The 17,516-nt window shown below is 46.1% G+C and overlaps 2 protein-coding genes across 2 annotated transcripts; one reads left to right on the top strand and one right to left on the bottom strand.

The window, feature by feature from the left end:
• Nucleotides 1-4: 4 nt before the first annotated feature.
• On the bottom strand, nucleotides 5-4,208 carry gldn (gliomedin). Its single transcript, XM_076048649.1, has 10 exons — nucleotides 3,479-4,208; nucleotides 3,245-3,296; nucleotides 3,120-3,137; nucleotides 2,917-3,015; nucleotides 2,303-2,404; nucleotides 2,089-2,205; nucleotides 1,570-1,653; nucleotides 1,348-1,473; nucleotides 1,036-1,186; nucleotides 5-780 (listed from the first exon to the last, which is right to left on the bottom strand). Exons 1-10 carry the CDS (start codon nucleotides 4,022-4,024, stop codon nucleotides 315-317), a joined length of 1,761 nt encoding a protein of 586 aa, XP_075904764.1. The 5' UTR covers nucleotides 4,025-4,208; the 3' UTR covers nucleotides 5-314.
• A 4,091-nt stretch (nucleotides 4,209-8,299) lies between these two features.
• cyp19a1a (cytochrome P450, family 19, subfamily A, polypeptide 1a) lies at nucleotides 8,300-11,721 on the top strand. The gene is made up of 8 exons (XM_076048659.1): nucleotides 8,300-8,374; nucleotides 8,638-8,792; nucleotides 8,894-9,058; nucleotides 9,154-9,268; nucleotides 9,346-9,457; nucleotides 10,015-10,177; nucleotides 10,331-10,572; nucleotides 11,312-11,721. The coding sequence occupies exons 2-8, from the start codon at nucleotides 8,720-8,722 to the stop codon at nucleotides 11,573-11,575; spliced, it is 1,134 nt and encodes a 377-aa protein (XP_075904774.1). The 5' UTR covers nucleotides 8,300-8,374; nucleotides 8,638-8,719; the 3' UTR covers nucleotides 11,576-11,721.
• Nucleotides 11,722-17,516: the final 5,795 nt, after the last annotated feature.

Genomic DNA, 17,516 nt, shown 5'->3' with positions numbered 1-17,516 from the left:
AGAAATGTCATGCAAAAACAACAACTTTGAAAACACAACCACAAAAACCACCTTACTCATAAGTAAATGTTTCCTATACTATTGAATTGAAGATAAAAGAAAACTGTCATGCTATTAGTGGCACCAAAACTACTATAAATAGGATATATACTGGTCGGCCTACGAGCACTGACAAATTAGGTATCTGAATGACATTTTGGCAACCGTATAATATTCCAGTGAGTCTCTCAGAGCAAATCATGTCCAGTTCCAGTGATGAACTGTCACCAGCTGCTATTGCACTCAATCAGTTCCTGCGTCTCATCCGCGGTGCGTCACTCGTCGGTGATGAAGTGGACCACGTAGAGCCTGACGTAGTTGTTGTCCCACACGTAGAGGTGTCTGTCCTTGGGGCTGTAGGACAGCATGGCCAGCACTCCACCAGGGGGCCTCAGGTCGAAGGTCATGTTGACCGGTTTACCTTTAAGCAGGTCGTAAGCGAAGGTGACCCGGGTGTCCTTGGTGTCGGTGACGTACAGGACGCCGCAGGCGATGAAGGCGTTGCCCGCCTTGCTGCAGGGGTACGTGGTGTTGATGTAGGACGTGATGGAGAAGGTCTTCTGGTCCAGCTGGGCCACCGTGATGCTCTCGTCCACGCTGGAGGCGAAGATCAGCCACAGGCCGTTCTCGTCGGCGGCCAGTTTGAAGTAGGTCTTGGAGTTTTGGAAGAGATAGGCCAGGCTGTGGTGCTGGGCGTTCTCGATGGCCAGCTTGTGAAGCTTCTTGGTTTGGAAGTCGTACCTGTGAGGCAAGAACAAGCACAGAAGGAAGTAGAGCGGGTTGTCCAATGACCGAAAGGTGGGCAGTTCAAATCCTGCTCCATCCCAGTCTGTCGTTAAATTTTGACTTCATGATAAGGAAAAATATGTGAGAACCGCTGCCATATATCATTTGAAGCGTACATGTGTTCTATGTATTCCCATGACTGCCGGGGCCGTAGAATCACCCATGTCGCCCTGGCATCACGGTGCCTCCGTATGCGGACTGGCGACTTACCTCGCGATACTGGAGGTGCCTGCAATTTGATAATAAAAGGAGCCGTTGTGAACTGTGCTGCCACAGCCCTGGTAGAACTTCACTACATCCAAACTTTGGCTGCTGTTGTTCTCAAAAGCGCCGATGCTCTCGTACTCCTTCAGCACGCGACCTGAAGGGGGAAGACACAAAAATGTTCACCTCCACCTGCTGAAAACAAACAGCGCCCGGCTATTTCGGCTATTATCTATTATCTATTATCTATTATTATCTATTAACCTATCTATTAATCTATTATACAATCACACAATCTGTCATCTGTTACCAACTCACCAGAAAAGTGCTCCGCCACCCATATTCGCTCATCGTTGACCAGCGCTGTGTCTCTCATCCACGTGCCAAAAGTCATCTTCATCTTGGTGACATTTCTGGGGTTGATCAGGGACTTGATGAGACACTCTGGAAGGGGAACGGAACAACAGACTCCAGAGGCTTAACAACTGCACTGCTGCGTGAATGCTCATATACATAGACGCGCTGCTCGGCAAAACGCACCGTTGGTCTTCACAGGTTTTGTGGGAAACCTTGTCCCCTCCTTCCCAGGTGAGGTTTCATCATTTGGGATCGCATGAAACATTCCTTTAAAGAGAGGAAAAAGAAGGGGATGTCAGCAATCGGGTGACGCGATGGTGCAGTAATCAGCCGCCTCACAGCAAGAGGGTCGTGGGTTCGATTCCGGGCCTCTCCGTGAGGAGTTTGCATGTTCCCTCGTGTCTGCGTGGGTTCTCTCCAGGTTCGTCAACTCTCGTCCCCCGAGAGTTACATTTGCTTATGTTTGTTTGCTGTCAAGAATGGCTGTTATGTTTTTCTCTTTGATTACTTTACACTTGAAGTGAACTGGTCACGTGACCTCGTACGTCACGTCCAGCGAAGTGTACATACGAATAAAGTGTTTCCATGACACTTTTGCGATAAACCTCTATGTGGATGTATCGATCATCCCCACGGTGTGTGTGTGTGTGTCTGTGTGTGTGTGTGTGTGTGTGTGTGTGTGTGTGTGTGAAGGCACTGTACCCATGGTGTGGGCAGCCTGAAGATGAGCCCTGTGGTGCCTTGTCCTGGCGGGCCCCTGGGGACCAGGGGGTCCAGGAGGGCCAACAGGTCCTGGAGGACCAGAAGGGCCAGGTGGTCCTGTCAGGGAGAAGAGGGCAATGTCCCAACTCCATGGTTGTAAAGAAAGTTTTATGTGAGTCTAAAAGTCAAAACAGCATCGCTGGATTGGACTGACCTTCGATGATGACATCATTGGACGGCTGCCCACTCTCACCGGGGGGGCCGGGATCTCCCTTGGCTCCCTGTTCACCCGGCTCTCCTTTGTCCCCAGCAGGTCCTGGTAAAGACATGCAAAACTTATTCTACTGCCTCTGACATGACAGGGCGAACACACTTTGTGCCATTGTCGCATGGTGAAGTGTTCTATTGAGCTGCCTGGCTGAGCTGTGCGTCACGTCATTGTAGAGCAAAGCACAAGTGGGCAGGAGCTTCCGCTACATTTAGCTCCAAGCCACGAGTAGGAATTATAGTCTGTAAATTGCTGTAGTGCGTGTGCCACTTTTTAAAACCCATTCACTCTTTTGTAAAACCCAACGGACTCAACTTTGGTTGGATTGTGATGTCATTATGGATGGGTCAGGAGACTCAGCAGGGTTCTATGCGCCGACTCGCTGCGTATGATTTAAACTGACTGTGTAGGCCTCTTCTTCTTTGCTCTTCCTAACGCCTGGTTACATTCAAGCCATTGGCTGTGTGATAGCAGCACCAGTTCTCCGCTAAAGTGGCCAACAGCCCCTGAAGACACTGTGTAGGGAAGGACAAAGAATAGAGACGACACTATTTTGTTACCTTTTTTCCCTCTTTTCCCATCAGCCCCGGGCTCTCCATTCACTCCTGGGATGCCATCAGTGCCATTATGACCAGGAATACCGTCGGCACCAGGCAAACCTACCGCAACACACACACACACACACACACACACACTCCACTCAGTAACATTTTGGGTCAGTAGGCAACAAAGGAGCGACTTCAGTGTGGCCACATTCACTCACCAGGTGGTCCTGGGGGTCCTGGAAGAGAGACAGAGGGTTTGGGTGGATTAGAGACAGGAAGTTGTCATTTTTTTTTTTTTGACACAATGTTCAGCTGTGAAGTATCTAACTATGACACACTGTACCGGCAATGCACGCTCCCTTGGTACTGTTGCAGATGTCAATCAACAATTTGATCTGAGGAGAAGAACATTCACATTTCACTACTTTTGGGACATAATAATAACAATAATAATAATAATAATAATAATAATAATAATAATAATAATAATAATCTGCAGCCTCTCTGTTGTGTTCATCCAGCATTTGTCAGCAATAACAAAATAATATTGCATCAATGCCAGTTAGTTTGCTCTCACCGGAACCATGGAGTAAGTCATCATCATCATCATGTCGTCCTGCACGTGAGTCTTGTGCTGCTGGCTGTGCCGATGCTTGTGTTTCAACTCGTGCCTCTTCTTCTCCGTCTCCTCTCCCACCTCCTGGCTGGACTCCTGCTCGCTGACTCCCCGCTGCTCCTGCTCCTCCTCCAGGAGTTGGTGCTCCAGCGACGCTTCCTTCTCCAGTGCGTCGCTCCTCTTATTCCTGGAGTACTGGTACTGGTACTGGTGCTGGTGCTGTGCAGGTCTGGCCTGCATCCCCGCCGGTCCTCTGGGCACCTCCTGGAGGAACTCCACCACCGAGCTCTGCTCCACCTCCGTCAGCCTGGCGCCCGTCTGCTCCAGCCAGGTGCGCTGGTGATTCTGCTGAGCCATGAGCACCAGCAGGCCCACCGAGTTGACCAGGGCCACCAGGCACGTCCCGTACAGCACCATCCGCTGGGGGACAGTCATGCTGGGCGTCGGGATCCACATGGTCACCACGTCGCCTCCTTTCTTCTGAGGGTCAACTTCCGTCCGTAGCATTCACAGAGCGACACTACACCCAGCACGGTGATAAAAGAAATATTGAATGTCTCCACTCTGCTGCCAGAAAATCCAAGACAAATCAACCCGACAGGAAGGAACTCATTGGCCGAAGTCTGAGGTGTTGTCTGCTTTGTTGTGCCGCTGCGGAAGGAGTCCAGTCAAGTGCAATGTCTGCGCTCCATCCGAGTGGTCCGTCTGAGGGCAGACTGGCAAATACACGGCTTGTTGTGTTGTTCACCAAGTGGAGAAGGGGCTGTGTGTGTGTGTGTGTGTGTGTGTGTGTGTGTGTGTGTGTGTGTGTGTGTGTGTGTGTGTGTGTGTGTGCGCGCACAAGCAAAGCAGTAATGTAGGAGTGGGCATTACACAATCTTCTGGGCTTGTCTGGGAATAAACCCCCTGCCTGTTCAGTCACCTGATTTATATTCAGCATGACCCATTCTAGTGCACTGCCGTGGGCAGACTGGCACACACACACACACACACACACACACACACACACACACACACACACACACATATGTATGATGTATGCATGACAACACTGAGATAACAACTTGCAGCGCAGCAGCATTTACGTACTTGAAGTTAAAGAACAAAAGCAGAGTTGAAGTGGAAGAAAAGCAACGCCATGCGAACGGACGAGCTTCGCTGGAGTCTCCTCCGCTTCATGCCCTCGCTTACCTAACTTCTTCTAGCCTCCCTCTGACCCCTCTCTCTCTCTCTCTCTGCAGCAGTCGTCCCTGTCACATCCTCACAGCTTCCATCTATTGCTGCAGCCACCATTGCTTCGATTTGGTCCGCCAAGCAAAGCAAAATAGGCAGCCATTCTTCAGTATAACAGACTTTGTTACGCCATCATACAGCAGTAAGTGGCTCATTCATTCCCCCGGTCATGACTTTATTCACAATCATAACACACAGCATTTGGTTTGGTTAGCTTCCCTGATGCTTCCTGAGAAGACTTCTCTCTCTCTCTCTCTCTCTCTCTCTCATTCTCTCTCTCTCTCTCTCTCTCTCTCTCTCTCTCTCTCTGTCTCCTGCAGACGTGTTCTGGCCTACAGGAACTGTTGTTCACACATTCACACAGGGTTCCTGTCAGACGCAGGTCCAGCGCTGCTCCTGCCCGAGGCTGTAGGTCGCTGGCAGTCCTTCACTAAACAGCTTCAATTCCTCCGGCACGTGCACTCTTAAGAGCACTCACTGCGCTCTGGATCCACTAACATGACATGTCATCATGACCCAACCCCCCCCACCCCACCCCACCCCACCGGTCTCCGATGACCCCCTCCGGTCTCGCATCCTCCTCCTGAAGTGCAGCTGTTAATCTCCGTCCCTCCTCGTGCATTGAGCTGAGGAAACTGCGGCATCTCAGTCATCAGCGCCAAGGACAGCCAGATGGATGGCACATGATCAAAAGAAAAGTTCAGAACTATATCTGCAATGTTTCTCCTGGTTAATTTATCGTTTCAGTCGAAATGCTCTATAGTTTGAGAATATTGTAAGTGATAAAATAAACACATTAAACAAACACATGTCACATACACATATATTTACATACATATAATTACTATATTATTATTATTATTATATATATATATATATATATATATACGATACATAATCAAATTAGCAGACATTTTGAATGTAGTAGGATTCAAATAATAATGATAATAATAATAATACATTTGATTATTAGATCTTATTTATGGGTTCTGCTCTTTCAATAGATTATACACTGTTGCCCACAATTCTCTATTTATTTACATTTAAATGCTTCAGCCATCACTAGTATGTGATTGTGATTATTATAAGTGTCCCGAGTATCCTGGTGAAATGAGTGAAATAATGTTAAAATGATTATATTCCAACTTTAAAGGCAACAGTGCACGTTAAAACAATGATTACACGATTTATGCAGCACTCCAACCAACGAGTTCAAAGCAGGATATGAACATAGTATGTAATAGCCACTATTGCTTAAAGCCTCTCTTGGTTTTAACTCTACGCTGAATGTCCTGAAGACCAAGATGTGTTTAAAGCCCAGAAACAAGGTTACATGAACTTCTTCCTCCCTCCCTGCAGAGAATCGAGGCCTGGCCGGCGCTCTGTGTCTAGTCTAGCAGAAGAATCTCAGTCCAAGCCATCGCACAGGACAAGCAGTATCACGGTGGAGCCCGAGCGCACAGTCGGCCGTTTCAATGGTTCGCATACTTGACTCGAATGTGGGCGGTGAGTGAATTCACAAAGTGGCTCATACAGAATAGGAAAATAAAGCCGGCAAAGATAAAGTCTGCAGAGATAAAGACAAACAGCGCCGGCTTTGTCGCAAATTCAGAAGTGGAAATCTACTGGTATCTGAAAATCAGTGCAGTCTTGAACGACACTCAAGAGAAGGCAAAACTTTTCACTTTATTCCTTTAGATATTTATTTTTAAAGCGTTGCTCATATCAATGCTGCTGCTTCTGTATTAGAAAGAACTGCTCTCTCCTCAGTGACTTTTCAGGCCATTAATTCATTTCCTGAGTTTTACATGGTCTCACAACAACAACAACAACAACAACAGCAACAACAACAACCAACAAATAGAGCAACTGTTCTCTTTGCATTCTTATAAAATCACTGAAAATGTTGAAGCACTTTCAATGGCAGAATTCTGTTTCTTTTTCAAATTTCTGTCCATTCTAGATTTTTGAGCAGTTTAGGACGCACTCATTCAACCCTTTGAGGTTCCACTCTGCACAAGCCACCTTCTCAGTGTCTTTCTGACAGGAAACTGTGTCTGTACTTCACTTCTTTTGTGTAAATTCCCAAGCTCTGATAACCATTCCCTTTGTGATGTCACATCTGGCCACGAACATTGAGTGTGATTCTCATTTTGCAGCAGATGGATGCATGGAAATAGTCTGTGTTGAAACTGTGTTGGATGTTTTGGGCAAACAACAGATTCCAGCCAGCAGGACGTACAGTTGAAGCAGTTTATCATCAGCTGCTTTTGATGTTCAAAGAAGATTTTGTTTCTCGTCACCAAACTTTCAAACATCTCCTCCACCTCTGGATTCCATGATTTCATGCACCGCCTGAACTCTCTTGACACACGCTTTCTTGTACACTCAAGGACACCCTCAACCCTCAAGGTTACAAGTGTATTGTTTACCATTTTGCTAAGCTGTTTGGGCTTTTGAATTACCCTGACCTGGCTCCTACCCAGCTCAGACGACGTATAAAAAGAGAGCCCTGACCTACAGAGCAGCTTTCCCCCCTGACGCAGAGCGCTGCTGGTTTCTAGCTCAGCGATCTCATGGACCTGAACTCCTCTTGTGAGCTGGAGATGATTTCCATCGGCTTGGACGCGGTGGTGGCTGCTGACCTGGTTTCCGTGTCAACCAGGGCCCTGGCGCTGGTGGCGTGTGCGCTGCTGCTCGCATGGAGCCACACCAGACAGAGCAGCGTCCCAGGTGAACGTCCCACACTCACTGCTCTGTTATTTGACTCTGCTATGCAAAGCAATTAAATCCTCAGGGTTTTTTTTTGCTGAAATATGTGAACTGGCATTTGGCTGTTGCAGGTCCATCTTTCTGTCTGGGTCTGGGCCCACTGCTGTCATACCTGAGATTCCTCTGCACTGGTATCGGCACAGCTACTAACTACTACAGCAAGAAGTATGGAGACGTAGTCAGAGTCTGGGTTAATGGAGAGGAGACACTCATACTCAGCAGGTTAGTGATGTACACATACAGACATACCTACCTACCCACATATATACAACACTGGTCAGATGATCTAGAATATCCACCCTTCATATAAAATATATATACAACCTAACATATTTAGGTATATAACATTTTATTCTTTTGCCACATTAATCCACAAATCCTGATGTCCAAGCGTTTGACTGGTACTGTACATACATACATACATACATACATACATACATACATACATACATACATTTCATGAGCCGTTCTTTTGTTACTTCCTGTTTTATTTTGATAGTCTGGTCTTCTTGTGTGTTGTCTCTAATATTTCTTCCTCTCTTTGTTTTCCCGCCTTGTGTGATTTTCACCTGTGTCTCGTTGTCTGTGCTGATGCTGCTGATTGTTCTCACCTGTGTTCTCACCCCTGCCACCAGAGATAAATAGACCTTCTCTCCCTTTGTCTGTGGCAGCTTGTCATCGACAGTCTCTGTAAATTGCTGGTGTCTTTTACATTGAAAATGTTTAAAATGTTGTTTTGAATCCCTTTTTCCTACCAGGGGACTTTTTTTTTATTTATTTTTTTTGAACTAAGCAGCTTTAACTTGCAATCTGAGCTTTCTGCATTTGGGTCCTGTAACCTCAACCATTGAGGTATTGCAATTTGTAGTAAATACATGACAGTACAGAAATCCTTGTGCCTCCAGAATCTTTTTTTTTTTTAAAAAAAAGGGAGAGAGACAGAAATTAAGAAACAAAACAGAAAATGTCAAATAAAATAGGACAAGTAGTATATACATAAATAAGTAGTTCATGCGTAGTCCAATTACTGCAGACAGGAAAACACAAATACGGTTACAATAAGATGGCGAATACTTGTAATGTTTATTCAGCTATTTATTATTTTATTCCTTCAGGCCATCAGCTGTGCACCACGTACTGAAGAACGCAAACTATTGTTCACGCTTTGGGAGCAAAACGGGACTCGGCTGCATCGGCATGTACGAGAGAGGCATCATATTTAACAACAACTATGCTGAGTGGAAAAAGATACGCACCTATTTTTACAAAGGTGACATTTCTTCATATTTTTAATGAACAAAAATGTAACAATAATTTGCAATCATATTTTTAAATGCATTGGATTGAGCCGAGTGTGATTCCTCTGGGCAGCTCTGACCGGCCCGGGCGTGCAGCAGACGGTGCAGGTGTGCAGCTCCTCCACGCAGGCGCACCTGGACGGCCTGGAGAGCCTGCAGGACGTGGACGTCCTCGGCCTGCTGCGAGGCACCGTGGTCGACATCTCCAACAGGCTCTTCCTGGGGGTGGCGGTGAACGGTGAGAGACTCAGCTCGGTGCCCCGGCCAGTGGAGAGACTGCGGGTGAAGCATCATCACGCGCTGCTGTGTTTTTTTTTTTTCTCCGTCGTGCAGAGAAGGAGCTGCTGCTGAAGATCCAGAAGTATTTCGACACGTGGCAGACGGTGCTGATCAAGCCCGAGGTTTACTTCAAGCTGGACTGGATCCACCGGAAGCACAAGGCGGCGGCGTAAGTCACTCTGTCGTTATAACCTCTCAGTGCGCACGTTTGGCCTTCTGTGCCACTCAGGTGTTATTGTGTCACAGGCAGGAGCTGCAGGATGCCATCGAGAGCCTGATAGAGCAGAAGAGGCGAGATTTGAAGGAGGCAGACAAACTGGACGCCATCAACTTCACTGCTGAGCTCATATTTGCGCAGGTGAATCCAAGAAGCTGTATAACTGCACTCAATACGACTCGTCTCTAACACCACTCTTCATTAAGGTGCAATAAAACACTTATTTGTATTTAACGTTATGAAAATAATTTGTAAATGATCCAACTGTCCGTCTAGATGTAACTGTTTGCTTACTCTTTAAATGTTTTGTTTTATTTTATTTTCAAATTAAAACGGTTATCATTTTACCATCTCTTTGCACTGTAGATGCTGCTGTGATTATGCAAATCACACCAATGTGGGATAAATGAAATAGAATACAAGGCCTTTATTAATCCCACAGTGAGGAAATTTGCATAATTACAGCAGCAACTGTACAGTGCAAAAGATGGAAAATTAGATCAATTAAAAGAAAAGAGGGTATAGAAGAAAAAAACCCAAGATATTTACATCTTATGGACAGTTGGATTTACAGCTATCTGCATGAAGACATTCTATTCTATTCTATTCTATTCTATTCAAGGAGTGCTCCTGTTGTCAAATGTTTGGGCCTCTTCTGCTGCAGCCCCGTCTTAACTCGTGCGTCTGTGTGACTCCAGGGTCATGGTGAGCTGTCTGCGGAGAACGTGAGGCAGTGCGTGCTGGAGATGGTGATCGCGGCGCCAGACACGCTGTCCATCAGCCTCTTCTTCATGCTGCTGCTCCTCAAGCAGAATCCCGACGTGGAGCTGCAGCTGCTGAGGGAGATCGACGACGTTGTGGGCAAGTCGCACAAAGATTTTGGTTTCAAACGTGTAGAGCTGCCTGTGACTTAGAATGCAAGGTGGACACAATTTGAAATCAAAGATGCACCTCAAGGCTCACTAAGCAGCAGAACATGACATGACTGAAGACCGTCCTGTTGTCGAACTTCAGGTGAGAAGCCGCTACAGAAGGGGGACCTTCAGAAGCTGCAGGTGCTGGAGTCCTTCATCAACGAGAGCTTGCGCTTCCACCCAGTGGTGGACTTCACCATGCGTCGAGCCCTGTCTGATGACATCATTGAGGGTCACAGGGTGCCGAAGGGCACCAACATCATTCTGAACACTGGCCAAATGCACCAGAATGAGTTCTTCCTCAAACCCAACGACTTCAGCCTGGAGAACTTTCAGAAAAATGTAAGTTAATCTGGAGTTTTGAGTCTGCCACTTGTCTCGCTTGTCCACTGATTTAAAGGCAGAGTTTGTTCCAAGTTCCAACTACACCAGTATTAAAAAATAACAACAGATGTAAAGCACTGAGTCACTTTCTTAATCCAGCAAATCATTGTGGGTGCAATGAAAACCTTGAACTCTTCTACTCAAACCTTAAAAGAAAAAGGTTTGAGTAGTAGTAGAGAGAAAACATTCAAAACACGAGGCTCCGAACGGTTGGATGACTCAGCTGTTCAAATTGTCTCTAAACTGCAGGTTTTTCGATCCAAAATGACTGTTGAGTGTTTTCCTGTTGGCTTCTGTGAGGATGATTTTGAGGTGAAGTGGCCAAGCCAACAATAGCCAACAGGGAAATTCACCTGACTGAAGGCCTTCAGTGAAAATCTGCAATAACAAAAAGAAAACAAAAACAAAAAAACACAGCTGTACAAATCGTTTTTAATTTTCCACACAGTGTGCTCATTGTGTCATTTAACTTCCTGTCATGAATTCTGGTGAGTATCTGTGAAAAAACACCCCATGACCGCCAATTATTGATTTGAGCAATTCACACCATTTTCACTCGTGTATCCTTGTCGTGTTTTAAATTGATGAGCTCTGGTGTGAAAACCATCCGACCACTGGTTCACTGCACATGCACAGTTTGACAGGGAGGACCGCTGTGAGCCTCTCCTAACGTCTCTTCCCGCTTTGTCCTCCTCAGGCTCCTCGCCGTGTCTTCCAGCCGTTCGGATCAGGCCCCCGCGCCTGCGTCGGGAAGCACGTTGCCATGGTCATGATGAAATCCGTCCTGGTGACGCTGCTCTCCCGCTACTCCGTTTGTCCGCACTCGGGCTTGACGCTGGGCTGCCTCCCAATGACCAACAACCTCAGCCAGCAGCCTGTAGAACATCAGCAGGAAGCCCATCATCTGGGCATGAGCTTCCTACCACGACAGAGAGGCAGCCGGCAAACACTCTGTTGCTAAATTCCATCTGCGGTTCATACTCCCTCGTGGTTGTACAAAGCTAACTTTTATATATTGTGTGTATCCAACTTGTATTTCTGTCTTAACTTTGGTGGATTGTTTGAGATGAACATATAAGCTGAAGTAAACATAATTTATTGTGCCAATATGCTTGTTTGTCTTGTTGCCGTTTTAATTTTACCGCGCGAGAATATTCTGTGTATTTGTTTCTTTGTTGGCACCATTCAACTCAACTCCAATTTATTTGCGCAGCAAATCAAAAGTCAATTGACCACATAGCTGAAAGGGGCAACAACATGAACATAATCAGAAACAAAATAAAGGCACATTCTAAAATAAACAAAATATTTTTCAGCACAATACAGTAAATACAAAATTGAAAAATAATACCAAGGCACATTTGTATTTAATAAATTCAGTTTGCATTCCTCCTTCCTCATTTTAAAAGAAACATGAATTGTGTAAACTGTTTTTTTTTTATTTTGAATTTTGAATGCATTTTACCACTACTGCTTGTACAAAGTAGATGTAGTAAGTAGTTTTTATTCTTTCTTTCTTTTTAAGTTGGGGATAAAGAATGGCAATGATTGTACTCAAGCAAAATCAAACCCAAACTTCCACCAGTGGTAGAAACAATCTCTGCAAGTTAGAAAGGAAAACCGCACTATCGTGACTGCTCTCACTTTATACTGACAAGTCATCCCCAGAAGAGGGCGTTGCATTGTAACACAACGGATTTTGTCTTTGCCAGATACAGCGAGCAGTGTTTGTTATGACTATTAGTTTTGTTGCTGGGCAAACATTTCACGTTTGATAAGCAGATTTTTTTGATCTTTGCAGAGCCTCAAGATTGCCTCAAGGCTTTTGCACCACATTACAACAAGACACCCACTTGGCATAATTGTGAAGAAACAGTGACGGTCTCACAGTGTAAAATACTGTAAGGGAGAGAGACGGAGAGAGAGAGAGAGAGAGAGAGAGAGAGATTAGTCTTACTCTCACTTTTGGGCAACTGGGAGCTGTTTGTGATGATTAGGGAGGACTACACGCACACACACACACACACACAGGATATGAAGCTACAGCCACATTCATTTACAACATCATCAACACTTTGTGTGACTTCAGAACCAGGCAGCGTCGCAGGTCACTAGCAAAACTAAATGTTGCTGTGACTCCACAGAGTTCATATTTTATCACAATAGATTTGTGAGATGCACGTTGCACGTTTTCACTGGACGGACGTTGTCCATGTTTGTTAGCACTTGGCCGCAGTGTGCAGTAGCTTCAGGGTGAAGCCGTGGCTTCATTATCACTTCCTCTCATAGGAGCCCTCTACTGTCATTTCCAATCATCATCAGCATCTGTCTGTTTCATGGAGACGAGCAGCGCTTGCTTCAAAGGGACAGTTCAGCCGCTGCCTGATGTGAACAGAAGAGCAGGGGCCACCCAAAACTCCTCACAATAACAGTCTGCCTCATCTTTCCCACTATGCAACTCTATATCCTCTTATTCCTTGTTTCACTCTGACTTAATTCTCCGCCTTGCAGTCTTAGAGAACAGTGCTGCCCTCCGCTGGCTGCATGGTTGTCAGCCGCTTCAAGCCAGTCTAACGCTTGGCTTTAAGCAGTGGAATGCTCATCATCTCAGAGCCCTAAACGCAATCTGATGAGGTCACTGGGTTCCCTGCTAAACGTTCTCTTTGGTGACCAGAGAGTTGCTGAGCGGAGGAGGTTTAATCCGGTCACAGTTAAGACATTTTAGTGGCCTGATTTTCCTCGCTTGGGAGTAGTTTCAACCTGATTATAGCAAAGACCTTTTTTTTTTTTTTTTTTTTTTTTTTTTTACCACAACTAAGGACGACCACATCAGGGGCCAGGGACATAAAACCTCTCAAGGGACTCTTAATCAACTCAAGAAAATACACAAAGGCATGTCCTTTTGTAAAAGCCTTGCTTTGTTTTGAGTGCTAGTGGTGACACAGCTTGTAAGAGGAGCTCACCTCATCATCTACCAGCTCCAGTCTCCACTGAGGAGCTTTGGCTTTATGTGAACAAATCATACGAATTACATTTAGCGGTTCATCTCTTTCATAGTTATAAGAGATGAAGCGATAAAAATTCCTATTCTTACAAGTTGCTACTCAAGCTTGTCGCAGAACAAACATGCTGCCAATTTCCACACAACACACCCTATCTGCTTTTTGCGCTGTGACACACCTGGCACATTCTCCTCTCAGCCGGAGGAACCCAGACTGGTGCTTATTGGTTCAGATCAGGCGTGGGAAAACTACGGCCCGTAGGCCGTGTGCGGGCCAATAAGCTTTTAAATGCGGCCCGTCGAGTCATTTCAATTAAGAGCTAAACACTGTGAGGCTTTAAAGACAATGGTTTTGTTGTAACTTTGCTTTTGTTCATTTTCAATTGACATTAAAGCAACATGTTTTCTACATATCCCATGATACATATTTTTCTTCCTTGAGGTGCGTCACCACAACAGTCCATCCATCTGCTCCTGCTCCGCTCTGCCCCTCTGTTGAATCGTAGAACCCAATGTGACCAGCAGTCAAAAAGTGCCTGTCCCTGGATTACATTGTTCCAGATCTATTTAATAGCACGATGTAATGGAGCCACTGGTGCACTGATGAGCAAAAAATAAAAAAATAAAAAAACACAACATATTTGGTGAGTCACACAGTCAGTCAGTCAGTCAGTCAGTCAACTATCACCGCGGGAGTCATGTGGGCAGAAATAGACCCAAATAAATCCTGCCGGTTTCAGCCGTGCAGCTCAGGAAATGTTGCAAGCTGCCAAAGAGAGACTTCGCATGAGAGCGTTTTGCTTTCTCCGACTCCAAGCTGCTGCATGTCGGACATCTGCTGAAAAGATCAGCGGCAACTTTGAGCCAAGGCCAAGCTGGTGGGGAACAGTCAGCTGCATTCCACCTGGCTCACCACCAGGCAGTACAGTAAGCGCGCCCCTTCAAGACGCAAGGCTCATCCTCAAACGCTCGATTAAATTTTTTCTCTCTTATTCTTCACTCTGAAGTGAAGTCCATGATTCTGCCTCGGTGAGCCTCGACTGGCCACATTATGTAAATTTTCCAGCTCGTCCCATCCACTCTGGAACCGCGTGACAGATTTATAGCGGCAGGATGCCAGACGGCTTTTAAAATAACTCAGACACAAGAGCCTCCCAGCCAAAAGTTTAGACTGTCATGCCCTGGTGCCCGGATTGTCATTACGATTGATTTCATGCTGACGACCACACACGAACACGCGCGTACACGCGCGTTTTTATTGCGCTAAAATTCTGAAATGCCACCGGCCACGCTGCGTCTGTGTTTCAGCCTCCCCGACGGATTAATGCTTCATTAAAGGAGAGCCCTGGTTGCCATGGAAACATCTGCCAGAAATCTCTCCACATTGTCAGCAGTACGTTTTCAGCACGATTGCCACCTCCTACAGCTGTTCCAGGACTGCTTCCTGTAACTGCGCACCATCACCTGCTTTTGCCATTACAGGCAAACAATATTTTTGTAGGAGAAAAAGTAAGCAGGCTCGCCTTGAATCGAGAGAGTCTCCTTCATGGGGATGGTATGTCCACAGGAGGGCCAGACTGGGGGCTGGTTGCCAGTCGGAGGCTCAGGATTACAGGGGAACTTTTCATCATTTGTTTCTCATTTCAAATTAGAAAAGGCTGCCAGCATCGTTCTCCTGATTACCACATACGCTGTGTTCACAGGTGACCTTTGACTAATAGATACATGCACAAAATTATACAGTTCATCTGGTCCACGGCATAGACAGAACCACATGACCCCTGCAGTCGAGTCACTAATTAGACCGGGGGGTGCACCGATACTGATTCCAGTACTGGGTATCGGAACCGATACCTGGGTTGGGCACTCTACTCGTACTCGGAAAATATGTGCCGGTATCATTTTGTTAAATCTGTGTTTATACTGCAGTAAAACTTGTGTCAGTCACCTTCTAGAATGTTGTTCAAATAAGAGAACGTCTGTGGAAAAAAATTGAAAGTGATTAAATTATATGTAATAGCGTTGTAAAGTACTCAGTATCGGTGAGTACCGAAAAGCAAGTACTCAAACTCTACTCGTTCTGTTAAAAGTATCGGTGCATCCCTGCAAATTAGTTTCCATCCTCAAGTGCATGTTGTTGCACTATTATACAAACTCATGCGGAAAGTAAAGTTACACACTCGTGCACACACACACACACACACACACACACACACACACACACACACACACACGCAAGCACACACCTTCCAGCGGAGCTCGAACTCAGCACTGACAAGTTGGGCCGAGAATCACAGTTTATTTTTAAATCCCTTCGTTCTTATTCATCCGTGAGTTTTATCTCTGGGAGTTTTACCAACTCTTTGGCAAGATATGAACCACAAGCCTCCCACCTACATTTGTTCCGGCTGTATCTTCTCTATATGGTCTTCTCGTATAGCCTGAGGCGCCACAGCTGGTGGAGCTGTGGGCAAAGTGGCTTTAGTTCAAGATACAGCATAGAGTGTGGAGAGAGAGAGAGTTTTCACATTGTTGAAAGGTGAAAAGGAGATGGGAGTGAGACCACTGGCATAGCAAAGTCACACACACCGTCTGAAAGAATGTAAAGAATGTTATGCAGCAACTCAAGTGCAGCGCAGGTGCAATCCTTTGGAAGAAAGAGTCTTCATTATCATCGGCCTGTTTGTGTTTTGGGGGTGCGTTCAGTGGCTTCCCACACCAGCCAGCAACCCAGCATGTGACTTCTCTTCTCCATGCACACGGAAGTGCTTCCTGGAAAGTGAAGGATTAACATGTTTGTGAGCGCAGGACTCGACCTGCATGGCCGAGCTTGTAATGATGACAGCGTGTCCCTTTTAAATGTAAAGTTTGTTTGCCCAAAAATAAAGAATCTGACTATCAAAGATGTGAGTCCAGTGGGCGTGTCCCCAGGGGGGTTGTCTGTTGACACAAGCTGAAAACAGAGCAAGAGAAAACATTCGGCCACAAAGTGAATTCGAGCGCTGCTCTCCCACAGACGCAGACTTTTTGTGAATATAGAAAAGCAACTCCCAAGTGTATTAAAGGTAAAAGCTGACCCCCCCCCGACCCCCACCCCCAACATAAATACATACATTAAAAAGGTATACTCTCAGTACAACAAACTCTGTGTGTTACAAGTACACAACATTTAAAACATGGTCTGCGTTTTAAACACAGCTACCGGTTGTGATGGTGCGTGTGAACAAGTGTGCAGGATTTTCACTTTTACACAGTAGCCTGTCGACGTCGTGACCGGCGGCCCTGTCCACCGGCGTCGTCCCCTCCGACAGCGGCAAAGCGGAGCTGACAATAGATGACAGTTACACAACAACTTACAAACTGCGCGGCTCCACCGAGTACTGAGGACACATTTATGGAGGCGCTGATGGCGGTGGTGACATCAGAGGCAGCATCGGCACAAAGGATACGCAAAGCTCACACAACGAGCGTCTCATTGGGTTCGGCTGCTGTGAAACTACACAACTCTTAGTGTCGTGCTTGTCGACGTCGCGAAGGAACAGCACCGTTTGACTCTGTTCACGATCGTATCACACCTCCCCACACAGCCAAACACACACCCGGCACGCCCCCACCACACACACACACACACACACACACACACACAATCAAAAAAACACTACTGCGATCAAACAATGTCAGTTTGTTGCGATAACTTGAATGTATTTTTGTCACTGCATTATTGCATAAGACTTGAACTAGCGTGCACGCACACACACACACACACACACGCACGCACACACACACACACACACACACACACACACGCACACACACACGCACACAATACACAGTGTGGTGGATAAGTCAGCCTTGGGCAGTGAGCAGGCTAAAGCCATCTGGTGCCCAGCGCTCATGCTGA

The sequence above is a fragment of the Nelusetta ayraudi genome, unplaced genomic scaffold (genome assembly GCF_046127955.1).
Source record: "Nelusetta ayraudi isolate G7.1 ecotype Tasmania unplaced genomic scaffold, CSIRO-AGI_Nayr_v1 ptg000005l, whole genome shotgun sequence".
NCBI classification, from domain to species: Eukaryota; Metazoa; Chordata; class Actinopteri; order Tetraodontiformes; family Monacanthidae; genus Nelusetta; species Nelusetta ayraudi.
Note: the sequence above shows the minus strand (reverse complement) of the source record. Positions and strands in the feature narration are given on the sequence as shown.

Bases quoted from the DNA above. Each gene is read 5' to 3' on its own strand.
- gldn (XM_076048649.1), bottom strand. From the start codon at position 4,024: ATGCTACGGACGGAAGTTGACCCTCAGAAGAAAGGAGGCGACGTGGTG. The intron at 3,297-3,478 runs GTGAGAGCAAAC...TCTTCTCCTCAG, and splicing joins TGACTTACTCCATGGTTCCG to ATCAAATTGTTGATTGACAT. The intron at 2,206-2,302 runs GTCAGTCCAATC...TCTCCCTGACAG, and splicing joins CAATGATGTCATCATCGAAG to GACCACCTGGCCCTTCTGGT.
- cyp19a1a (XM_076048659.1), top strand. From the start codon at position 8,720: ATGTACGAGAGAGGCATCATATTTAACAACAACTATGCTGAGTGGAAA. The intron at 9,269-9,345 runs GTAAGTCACTCT...ATTGTGTCACAG, and splicing joins CGGAAGCACAAGGCGGCGGC to GCAGGAGCTGCAGGATGCCA. The intron at 10,178-10,330 runs GCAAGTCGCACA...GTCGAACTTCAG, and splicing joins GGAGATCGACGACGTTGTGG to GTGAGAAGCCGCTACAGAAG.